This window comes from Astyanax mexicanus, chromosome 1 (assembly GCF_023375975.1).
Source record: "Astyanax mexicanus isolate ESR-SI-001 chromosome 1, AstMex3_surface, whole genome shotgun sequence".
NCBI classification, from domain to species: Eukaryota; Metazoa; Chordata; class Actinopteri; order Characiformes; family Acestrorhamphidae; genus Astyanax; species Astyanax mexicanus.
Window position 1 is genome coordinate 96,019,471 of NC_064408.1, and position 12,801 is coordinate 96,032,271.

The 12,801-nt window shown below is 39.2% G+C and overlaps 1 protein-coding gene across 1 annotated transcript in view; it reads right to left on the reverse strand.

The window, feature by feature from the left end:
- boc (BOC cell adhesion associated, oncogene regulated) overlaps nt 1-12,801 on the reverse strand; it is a 39,660-nt gene that overhangs the window by 6,797 nt on the left and 20,062 nt on the right. The window contains exons 4-12 of the mRNA XM_007249019.4: nt 7,749-7,895; nt 5,695-5,838; nt 5,013-5,306; nt 2,608-2,880; nt 2,014-2,279; nt 1,558-1,723; nt 1,389-1,451; nt 874-1,095; nt 300-478 (exon numbers count right to left, since the gene is read on the reverse strand). Coding sequence (XP_007249081.3) covers nt 300-478; nt 874-1,095; nt 1,389-1,451; nt 1,558-1,723; nt 2,014-2,279; nt 2,608-2,880; nt 5,013-5,306; nt 5,695-5,838; nt 7,749-7,895 — 1,754 coding nt within the window. The remainder of the gene's footprint in view (nt 1-299; nt 479-873; nt 1,096-1,388; nt 1,452-1,557; nt 1,724-2,013; nt 2,280-2,607; nt 2,881-5,012; nt 5,307-5,694; nt 5,839-7,748; nt 7,896-12,801) is intronic.

The window sequence follows — 12,801 nt, forward strand, 5'->3', positions numbered from 1 at the left end:
GTTTACAATAATATCTATTACACTTGTTTATCTGGATTCTGTTACTATATGATATACTGCTATTTATTTACATGGGCTGTAATATGTAGCATTATTAAAACTGTTTAAAAATAAATATTGCCAGCTTTTAGCCAGAATTCTCTCTGCACTTCAGATCATACATTTTATTACTTCTTAGGAACATTAGTCTAATAGCTTTAGTTCACAAACAAACAAACTTATCTTAGCCGATCAAAACGTAAAAGTAACGTTTTTTTCAACTACTACACACTTAATGAGAGCACAGGTAGGATACTCACTGTCCACTTGAGGATGATGGTGGTCTCATTGATGGCTTCAGCATAGGTGATGTAAGGGCCGTCGACAGGGCGGAGATTAGTCTGGCTGCTGCCCATCACTGTGTAGGCTTTAGAGGGGGCACTCGGAGGACTCGCCCCCAAAACGTTTACGGCCAAAACACGAAACTTGTATGACGTCCCTGCAATGCACAAAAAATGCATTACATTTAATTTATGATATGATCAATCCCACATCATCCACAACACTGTAACTTGGAACAAGCATCATCAATCCAAGGAAATAGGTTCCACAGCTCCTATACTACTATTGGAAATACTTCTCTATAGGAACTGGATAAGCTTGTATGTGTGCATTTAAATATTTAAGAGCAACTTAAATAAAACATAAAGCATTCATGAATACGTTTGTAAAAAAGGGGTGTCCACAAACATCTGGTCATACATTATATATTGCTTAATATTTAATATTCAAAAACAACAACCTAATGTCACTCTGTACTTAATTGACACATTTAATTGAAACATATAATTACTATTATTATTCAAACATGGGAGAAAACATGATGAATCCTACCTTTATCCAGGCCTTTGATCTGCACCGAAAGGCGAGATGGAGCGATGTTATCCTCCGCCACCTCCCACTCGCTACCTCCCCCTCCTCCCTCCTTACGCAGCTTCTTATACTCCACACGGAAGCACTGAATAGGGAAGCCTCGGTTTCCGCGGGGAATCCAGGTTACGTATGCAGAGGTTTCTGATGCTGTGGTTACTGTGGGTCTATCTGGAGCTTCAGGGGCTGCAAAGGCATTAACAGCAGGTAAAACATGAGTAGGAATCAAGAACTGCTTTTTAAGACTGTATGCATATATATATGGGATACACAGATACTCAAACACACACACAAAAACACAGTATCACTGTACCACATTGTAACAGACTTACTGTCATCCTTAGTTTGAGTTAGGATTGAAAAAGATCAAAGATATAGAATCAAAGTTAGTATATGAATAAGAAAATCAGGTGAATTAGATTAGTACAAACAGTATTGATATGTTGGGCACAGAACGGGAAGATTCAGCTAATACTTACGAGACAAACGTGGCGGTGCCACTTGTCTGGGACGCTCTACTGTTCCACCTGGACTTTTGCGACCTACAATGCAACATAAAACTGGTTAATACTCATGTGCTGATCAGGTTTTCTACATGTTCTGCATGTGTTTGGGTACAACCTTCTTATAAACATTTATTCAATTTACCTTTGCCAGTTCTAAAGGTCATCATGGCAGGCTGACCGAGTCCAGCACAGTTCTTAGCGGCCATCTCCACTTCATACAGACTGGCTGGCTGTAATCTGGCAAGAGTCAGCTTATTCTCGAAACCAGAGATGTTCTTGATGGTCCATTCACCTAAAGAGTCTCCAGCCTGAGAGAGAGAGAGAGAGAGAGAGAGAGAAGATCAAACATAAATACAGTGATATTAGTGATCATATCGCACCCCCTAGCATGGCTCCTTAAAAATATACACATTTGGATAATTAATAGAGAGTCTGTAAACAACAACAGTCTCTAATAAAATGCAGCTGATGATAAATCAGTATATTATGCCATTTTCCATTTATTTGTTTCCAGTTGTAATGTAAAATTTGCCACCAGAAAATCGCTAGAAACAGAAATGCTAAGATAAGCATTTTAAGCAAAGTCTAGCTTTCCTACCTTTCTGTATTTTATGATGTACTCCAGCACTGGAGCTCCACCATCGTGCCTTGGTTCCCAGATGAGCTCGTAGTAGTCAGCTGTTCCTGTGCGCGGCTGGCTAAGAATGACCGGAGCCTCGGCTGGAGAAATTTTCCCCAGAATTTCTGAGCAGTCCACAAGCACATCTGCACTGGGAACCACAGGTCGGGCTGGAATCAGCTCCCGTAAAACCTTATCAGGGCTCATGGGGCGAATGAGAGGTAGCCGGCCTGGCCGAGAAGGTGCTGAAACCAAAAGAGCTTCCAGTTAACAGCAAATTTAAACAGATAATATAGAGGAACATTAACCACACTAAACCAAAACAGATATTATTTAATTATTAGAATTAGTATTAGCTGAATTACTACAGTTGAAAGGCTAGGAAAGAGTAAATCTCTATCCATTGTCTGCCTTTTAATATGCAATGAGTTTAGATAAATTTACCGGTTCTGCTCTGACTTTTATTAGACTCTCCATATAAGCAGACTCCATTTTCTATTAGCTTTTTTTTTTAGGTTTCAGTTTAAGATGTTTGCCAAGCTGCTCAAAGTATCGTTGGGTGATGGTGCGTACCTGAAGGCCCAGTAAGGAGTCGTGCTGCAGCTTGAGCTCCGCCCACCCAGTTCTCAGCCATGCACTGATACACCCCGTCATCCTGTGGCCCCACATTCAGAACACGCAGCGTCTGGGAAGAGACACGATGATGAGAGGATGGGCTGAGGGGCTGTGCATTGTGAAGCCACATCACAGTGGGGGTGGGGTTCCCTTGAACCTGACAGGTAAACTTCACCGTGTCACCCCACACAGGGTCCTGCTGCTGCAGCTCCACTCGCACCTTAGGAGCCTCTGTAACAGAGAAAGTGAAGGATCAGAGTTTGTAAGCGACCTGCAGCGACCCTAATACAATAATACAAACAATAAATTACAGTAGGTAATGATGCTCCAATATGGAAATTCTATTTTCATTTCTATTAGCTGTCCCTACACTCTTTTAACAAGGATTTTCAAGCATTATTTAGGAAAGGCAACAGTTAGATATTAAACCATGATCACTTAGATAATTATTAGGATGTTTATATGGTTCTTTGTTTGGGTAAAAGGCTCTTTACATTGATGGATAAACCTATGTATGTGGTTTTATGCAGACCTATGTATAGATGGTCCTCAATATGAATTAATTAAACATGTAATGTTCAATTAAAGGGTACAACTATCTCTGCAAGTCAAAGAACAATTTTAAGCTACATGTATAGATCCCTTATTGCCATACTGTATGCTTGGTTACACCCTTACAAGGTTCTTTAACAGAGGCTGTATCTCTGTATAAAACCATGACAAGCTTAAAATGATGTTTTTTTTTGCCACAAATAAGCACAGTGATAGAAAACTACACATATATCTATATATAACTATACATATATACATAACGTCATTGTCATACAAAAGTTTGTATCTAAAAAAAAAATGCAATTTTACAGGAGAAGAACAAAGCCTTAAGGCTTATGTTTAATGGGCATAAACGAAAAAATATTTAATTAATTTTTGATATTTTTACAAGATTACAAAAGATGCACTGTTTTTGCATGACAGTAACAATAATACCCATTACTATGCTCTATAGGAATGCAAGTCTGAGCACAGTCTGAATCTGAAAAAGTGTGTTTTTCATGTCACTCACAGCTTCTGTGTCACGGTTCAGGTGTGTGAGTGTGGGAGACAGTGAAGCAACAGAAGCCAAGTCCTTCTCTCTCTCACCCTCTCTATCTTTCTCTCACTCCTTCACCCCCACCCCATCTCTCTCTCAGCACTTGATGGTTGGCTGCTAGTGAATCAGCCAGCGCTCATTAGAGCAGCAGCAGCCTTGGCTTAATTAATCACAGCTGCCGAGAGACGAGCCCACAAAAACAACCTCATCAGTGTCTCGGCTACTCCATCCAGCACACACGCACACACACACACACATACTGTTCTCAACTTTCACAATGGCATTCGTTGTTCTATAGATGCAACACTTTCCATTTCCCAGCATGAAACTAAACTACTACAGGCTGCTAGAACAGAACCAGATTACCCCTCAATGACTCTCTACTGAAAGTGGACTGTGGCATGGTAATGTACATGTGGAGTAACTCTCTGCTCAAAGAAAACATCAGACTTATATTTGTACAACTGATTACAAACACATGCCGAACTGATGAAAACTACACACTACTGTCCAATAGCAGAAAATCACTTTTCAAAAGAGTGAAATCAAGAGAAAACCAGTTAGACTGTAGATAAAGTATTCATGTTACATACACTAGTTCAGTACAAATACACAAAAAACTAGTAGAAAGCTTTTCAGTGAGTAAATGTTCTAAAAAAAAAGTATTAAGCGTTAATGAGCATAGCTTTATATGACTCTGAAATGACTGAACAAGCTGTGAATATAAACATTTCCTTAAAAATAAAGATGCTTCAAACGTTCAGTTGAGTAACGCCACAGAAGAACCTTTTTTGGTACTATAAAGAACCATTTTCCAAAAAAGATGTAAGTGAGGAGCCCTTCAATAGTCTAGTCTTTTTCAAACACAGATCATAATGAGTCTTCTATAGAACTTCTATAAAGTCCTATTTCCTTCACGCTGCGAAGCTCCAGCTCATCCCAAATCACAGGTGGGTTTAGGTTAGAAAGTTGTGGAGTACAAAAACTTTTATTTTATTTGTTATTATGTAGAATTTCCCCACTGTGGGACTAATACATTATCATATCTTATACCGGTCTCTTAATTGTTTTCATGTGTTTAATAGTAATCTACAATGTAGAAAACAAATTAGATTACATAAAGACTATAATAAAAATAAAAACATTAAATGAGAAGGCGTGTCCAAACTTTTAACTGGTATTGTATATAGTAATATTGATTATTTAAAGAGTAATAAAGTGTGTTAACATGACAAGGGATCCCAAACTTCTGAGTACAGAAACAGATATTTACCGATCACTTGTACATCGTAGAGCACAGTGGCTGTTCCTGGCGAGCCCATGCCATTGTGAGCATGGCAGGCGTAGGTGCCCGAGTCGCTCTCACCCACAGCGTCGATCAGCAGGTTACTGAGCAGGAAGCGAGTGTTGTTTTGCGGCTGCAGGTTATGCCCGTTTTTTGCCCAGGTGACCTGTGGAGTGGGGGTCCCACTGGCCACACACTCCAGCACCAATCGGTGGCCTTTTCGCACTGTCATAGAGCGCGATGCAGGCGGGTAGATGATCCGTGCTGCTTCTGATGTAGAACCTGCCAGAGGAACACAAATATTACAGTGACTACACTGTAATAAATTGTATTAAATGGTCCAGGATACTTTCACCATAGCTTTTTGATTTTAAAAAATTATCCTGCATTCACACTTGGACACATTCTGCTGTGCAGTGTGAATGTTCTGTATTTAAAAGAGCTATACGGAGGTATAGTTGAATATATTTAAGTATGTGTTAATAAATATGCAGTTATAAATACAGTATATTAAAGTGCTCTTATCAAATTGATAGAGTTTAATGTACCTGTAACAATGTAACAGTATAGAAAGAATGTACTCCAAAGTGTGAGAGAAGTAGGATACAGAGGTCTTTAATGAAAAAATCAATATCATTAGTTATCAGGCATGATTTTAATATCCACTCACGTCGTATACGAAGTCGATCAGTAGAGCTGGAAGTTTTGACCTCCTGGGTAACTGGGTTGTAGGCAGCACACTTGTAAGGCCCCTCATCCTCCTGGGTGGCATTGGCTATCTGCAGGTTCCCTGATGGCATGATGAGGTAATTCCCTACAGTCACAGACAGGGGGCGGAGGTTAGCATTGCACAAACACACTCAGCAAACACTGACAAACAACATGACAGCTTATTCAAACCACAGGCCCCTGTGTAGTACAGTGTATGTGTGTGTTCTGACTCATTCTGATATCCGTGTTTCCACAAGAGTTAATAAACAGATTTGGTTAAACACAAAAGAAAATATTATACCAGTGTATCATAAAAAAAAAACATTTACCCACTTAAATGAAACATGTTTGTGCAAAGCTTAACTTGAACACCACAACATCTGTTCTCTCTGTACTGTTCTGCTTTTGATGCCACTTCCTTGTATTCATACACATGTGCGAATACACACAGAGTGTTTTCAGTCAACATATGCGGTCACACAAAATTTAGTTGATTATTTGATTACATGTTTTTAAGTGTCTCAATTTTAAATTTCCAATTTTGAAGTCTTTACTCTTTCATTTAATAAGAAATCTTACTTCACCCTGAATTTGCCTACATGAAGTAGATGCACAGCTTTTCTAAAGAAGATTACTGTACAGTTAGACTCTCTGGAGTAGATAAACTCCATGCCAGGCATGGACTAGAGGGGTATACCTCTTTATCAGCAGTGAGCTGTGGAGCAGTGGAACTGCGTTCTCCAGTATGATGTTGCTCCATCCAATACATCTGACTCCACTTATGTTCTTGTCGCTCTTAAATCAAATCCTCATAGCAATGCTTTGAAATCTAGCAGAAATTATTTTTATAATTTGGATATTTACTCCAAAAAGCAGGATAAACACTTTTCAATACTTTTTTATTTGGAAGGAAAAGTGAATGAGCAAGTGTCCCAATACTTTCTCCATATAGTGTAAGAGACTGGACTGTTCACCACTAACCAGTATGAGCTGAACATCTATTTCTACTACCAGGAATGTATTGGAAACCTAAAACACCACCAGGGGGCGCCATAAAGTCTGGACAAGAGCAAACGACTGAGTACTCAATTACTCTGAGTGAAACAGCAGCTGCCAGAGAACCGCATACCAGGCATGGCGAGAGAGCACATTTAGAGACGACATAAATAAATGACGGCAAAGATAAACACAATATTCCCATGTTTCAACATATTGCTGATAAGTGGCTTATCAGAGCTGCAGTGATAGTGCAGATAAAGAGCAGAGCAGGGGGGCGATAGGAGAGAACAGGCTTGTAATACTATGTAAAAGTCTGAGGCCAGCCAGGGAAACTGTTTAATACTGTTTATCTGGGAAGTGAGTGAGTGTATTCTAAGCTTGTAAAAACACAATTTAACATTACAATCAACTCAAATAAACATCAATGATGTACGAGATAATCAGAATGTGCTGTTGGTCATAAAAGTTAAAAGAGCACAGGTTTGGTTGCTGGTCTTCTGTGTGAACTCCAAACACTGTACGGATTGGTTCAGTTCCTCCTGCAGCTCAGCTGATTTACTTTAATGAAGCACTGATTAGATAAACTAGGTGTTGGATGATAAATGGAAATACTCGCCGTTCTACAGGAGAGCACTGGAAATGATAAAGCCTATTTTTAATTAAATAAACAGTAATTGGTCCGCTAATCTTCTGTGAACCCCAAACACTGTACGAACTGGTTCAGTTTCTTCTGCAGCTGAGCTGATTTACTTTAATGAATCACTGATTAGATAAATTAGGTGTGGGATGAAAAATGATAATCTAAATAATGATAATGACCATCTTCTAGGAGAGGCCATATTTTTCAAACTAAATACACAAAAATAAACCCTACAATGTAGCTTTACATACATAATGTGTAGCAGTTTGTGTTTAAAAAGGATTAAAAAGAGAAAAATATCTATTCTTAACCAAAACAAACAATAATGCTAGAATAGTTCAGTCTGTGGAAAGGTAAAACTTGGAAAATAATACCTTTAGATGTCTCAAGCCATTCCTGCTTGACGCTGTAGCGGACCTGGGCTTTTGGCTGACTCTCTGGTAGGTGGCACTCGATCACCGCTGTGTTCCCCTCATCCACTTCAATCTCCTGCTGGTCGTCAGGCTCAAAGTCTCGCAGTTCTGTGCACAAACACACATATAAACTGCATGTTAGTGACTGTGCCTCACACCAGCTGTTTGTTCGGTACAGAGGTCCGACCATCGTTCAGTAAAACTCACATACCTTCCTATAAAGATAACATTTAAAAAAGTAGAGCTGGAACAATTACTTAATTAAGCCTGATTAACTGATTAAAAATAATTATTTAAAATCACATAGAATTACATAAAACTTACTTGCATGCAGATAATGCTAATTAAGTTTAAGTATTTTGATTTGTCATTGTACTGCTCACAAAATATTTATTGTTTTTACTTTTTAATATACACTGATTACTTGATTAATCAAAAAAATTGCCAGCAGACTAATCAAGAAATGAAAGAGACAGTCAAGTAAAAACGCTAAACCAACATGTTGATAAAAATACTGGGTCATATAAGTAAGTGAAAAGATGTTTTGAAAAAAGGAAACCCGCTCTCAGTTCAGAGATAGGTTGAATGTGGTTCTGAGCTTTTAGTGGGATATCAAATGCACAGAAACCCAATAGCTCTAAAACACAGAGACAGAAAGTCTGCCTGCCTCGACCTGTGGCGTGCCCAGGGGCTAGAATGAGGTTAAAAGTCAAAGGTGACCTTCCTCTTGGGTTTTACGAAGGACAACCAGTTTAAACTGCTACGCAATAACCCAACTAGCCCTGAGAGTGCGTGTGTGAATGTTTTCCTTAGAGAAGGATATTACGTTTCTGTACTGCTCTAACTTAATCAAAATTTTCCAAACTGTTGATTTCTCCTTTAATGAACGCGGACTCGCTCCACTTTTCTCCCAGCTTCTATGGACGGTTGATTTTCATAGGGTTTTGTTACATTCCTTGGCAATTCAGAAGTCTCTCAGTCATGCATAGCTGCATAACACGCTACAGGCTCAGCGGGGGAAAGGCTGAGTGAGGTTAAAAAAAAAAGTATATATAAAAAAATCCAAAAACAGAATCTGCTAAATTGTGCATTCTCCACTATGATCCATAATGAATTCTCTGATTGTGTTCAGTATTACTGGAAGGGGACTTCATAATGTAAATGATATGGTAGCAACAGATTTCAATAGTAATAGCTAGTGACACTGGTACAGAAGTGTTCATATAGTGATGAGCTGCAAATTACAATGCAGTAAGAAAAATATGTAATAGTGAATAATGAAGTGATATTCCAAAGGTCCTGTCTCTGAGGCAAAAGCTATAAAGAGCATGTTTCATAAAAAACAGCACTGTTAATGCGAAAACCAGAACATGGTGGTATGACTGTATTAGTTCCAAACTCGGGTATACAGAATTTCCAGTGCAAAGCAAATGCCACACACACACACACACGCACACACAGTAAGTTAATCTACACAGAACCATATTCCAGCATCTATATGTAATCTATATGTCTCTTATTATATATCCTAGACATACGTAAACACAGCATACAAAACATTACATACACAAACATATAAAAAACATTTTACTTATACACACACATACACACACACCATTCCAGAGGAGATGAGCATCCCAGGAAGGGTAAGTTAAGACGAGTGCAGGTTGGGGGTTGGAGAGAGAGCCGGTGTGACGCTCCGTTTGCTAAATCAATCAGGAGCCTTTTATAATTCCCCCCAGCCTGCACCCTCCTGAGTCTGCCAAATTCCACACAGCACACCTTTAACCCCCACTCACCAACACACACACACACACACACACACACGCACACACACATACACATTCCTCCTCTCAGTATCCCCACAGGACTCACCCTCAGTCTCAGGTGTACAAGAAAGGTTGAAAGCCAGAGGAGAGAGAGTGAGACAGTGGACATGTTTATGAGACCCCTAATATTAACCCTTTAACACAAAGTCAAAACTCCACTGCATTCCCATGGTTTCTTAGTGCGGTTGTATTTACTCTTAAAGAGAAAGTATGAGCTAAATATGTTTGCAGATTAAATACACATATCTACTTAAATATGCCTAAAACTTTTGAAGCATTTTACTACTACTCTGATAAATCAAGTCTCAAATAAGATTGTCTGAAAGTTGGTGTTTGTGTGTCTGTGTCTTTGAATGTATAGGTTTGAGAGGTAAAGCGGATATGTAGAGCCGTGTATAGGAGTGCTAGCTGAGATTCGGGGTCTGTTTCTGTGCACCGCAGCCAGAGGGGCTACAACTGTACAGAAGAGACAAAGACAAAGTGAACGTCTGGGGTACTTCTTTAACTGTGAGCCAAAACATGTCCATGACTCTGAGCGTGTTTGTGTGTGTGGAGCAAGGCCTAGTATGAAAGTGAGCTTTGTGTGTATAAGGTGCACTCTGAGCACATTTTCTAGGGAAATACATTGGAGGTATTGAAATGATGTTTTACAATACTGTATCACATCTTTTTAATTAATAGCTTACAAGTATAGACTGGTGGAACACAGAAATTAATAAATAATTTTGAGTTCTGTATAAACCCTGACCACTAGATAGGAGTGTTGTAAAGTAAGTATTAACAGTTTTTTAAATATCACCTTGAATTTAGACATCATATCTCTAGATTCTTGCCAATACACATCACTAATATGAATATAACACACATGAACACACCAACACAATTAACATATTTTTGTTTTATTTTTCCTGATGCTTTATATAAAGTTGTTTTTGTTACTATTATTATATATGACAGACCCCATGTCCTAACACAGTATAAAAACAACTATGTGTGTGTGTGGGTGTGTGTGTGTGTGTATCCTGGAGGTCCTGAGAGCAGGGGATGCTGGGAGTCACTCAGGATTAATGGTATTTATAAAATGGATTAGCTCTGCTTCCAACTCCACTTGGCAAAGCTTTCATACATGCTGCAGGCTTACTTAGCATTCATCATTTTTATGTCTGGGGCTGTGGAGCCTGTGTGTTTCTGCATGTGTGTGTATATGTGTATGTGTGTGTGTGTGTGTTCTGGTTTCTGGGAAGCCTGGAATATGACATTAGAACTCAAGCTGAGAAAGTTACTATTGTGCATATTGCATTAGGGTGTATGTGTGTGAATATGTGTGTGTGTGTGTGTGTGTGTGTGGTTACGAGTTAATCAAGAAAAAATTCCAGCCAATGTGTGAGAGTACACGAGAGTGAGTCAACCTCAGTGGGTGATCGTAATCAGAATTTGGAATGAATTAGTGGTGTATTATATGCACAATGTGTATGTGTGTGATTAGGGTAGGCAATAACTGTGCCATAACATTTGTCACAGTACAGTTTCCTAGGTACATCTACAGTACTTCTATATATATCATGCAGCAAATGACAGTATATAGAGTGTCTATAAACAACAACAGTGTGGAGTAACTGTATAAACTAAATAGAAGACTAGATGTCAGTCCATTATCACATTATATTATTTAATGTGTTTATTTTTATCATATGTCTAGTATTATTGCATTGTATTCTAATTCTGCCTTGACTGATGGACTCTCCCTTGAGACAGTGATAAATTAAGCTTGTTAACGTTTCAACAAACTATCCCTTGAATATTAGGGATGAGTGGTTAATTAGTTAGTGGTGTTTCTCTCAAAAACCTGTAGAAAACTCTTTTATGTGGCAGTGATCTTCACATTTTACTGATATGTTGTATTTTGCACAGTCACAAATAATAAAAAAAACTGAAGACACAACAAATTTAAATCCTAATTAAGAAGTGCTCATATATTTAAGGAATCACTAGACTTTTTTAACAATATCGCTCAGACATACTTTCAAGTATTGTAATGTAATATTTTTGCTGTATCATTCGCCCCTTGTGTCAGACAGGGAGGGAGTAGGGAGTGTGTTCTGGCTCAGTGAGGGGAGGCCTGCTTGTCTACGGAAGAATTCGAGTGGAGAGGTTTGAAATAAAGCACAGGCGTCCCTGCGGCCTCCCCGGCGGGAGTGAGTTCAGACAGGATTCTTATAGAGGCAGATACCACAGAGAGCCAAGAGCTTTCACAGAGCAAAAACAAATGGCCAAAAAAGCCACAGACTTGAAATATGGAGGCAGAAGACAGTGCCTCGCACTGCACACACACACACACACACACGCACATTTGTTTTTATATCATGTCAGGAACCTCGGATTTGCACCACAAAGTTAGTCCCACAGGTTAGTCCTGCCTTTACTCTGCTTTTCATACAAAGTCAGGACCTTTTAGTCCAGAAAATGTACCAAAACAAACACACAACACACACACACTCCCAGAGGATCTGTTCCCCTCCCTGTCTGAGGAAGGAGGGTCCTTATTAAATTAGAATGAGGGGCTGTTATAGGGGCCCCAGCTAAAGCAGCCCACATCTGCAGCTGAACAGCCTGATTCATAGCGGATAGGCCTTATCAATTACATCTGATACTCACACACACCAACTTCTCATTCTTAATGCCCCAGGAAATGAGAGGAGAAGGAGAAAGAGAAAGAGAGAGACAGTGAAAATAGAGTAGGCATGATATTTCAGAAAGAGAGAGAGAGAGGGAAAGAAAGAGGGAGTGGGCTATGGGAGTACAGAAAGAAAGAAAAACAGAGTTAAGGAGAGCAAAAAAGAGAGAAAGTGAAAGAGAGAGAGAGAAAGAGAGAGAGAGAAAGAAAACAAGGACCGAATGTTAGTCCTCTTTGAGTAGAGCGAAATTTAGCACTCCATAAAAGAGAGAGGTGAGTAAGGGGGAGAGTGAGAGAGGAGAGGGGGGAGATGGAAAAAGTTTGTGTCTAATTTGTGGACGTTGAGATGGAGACAAAGCCTCTAACATCACGTCTCATCTTCAGAGTGGATCCTGTCTCAACTAGCTCTGCCAAAACGCACAGTTCTGATCACACACACACACACACACACCATAAAAAAGTCTGCTTTGAACTGACTTGATTCAAATAAGGCAAAAAGGTTTGATTACAT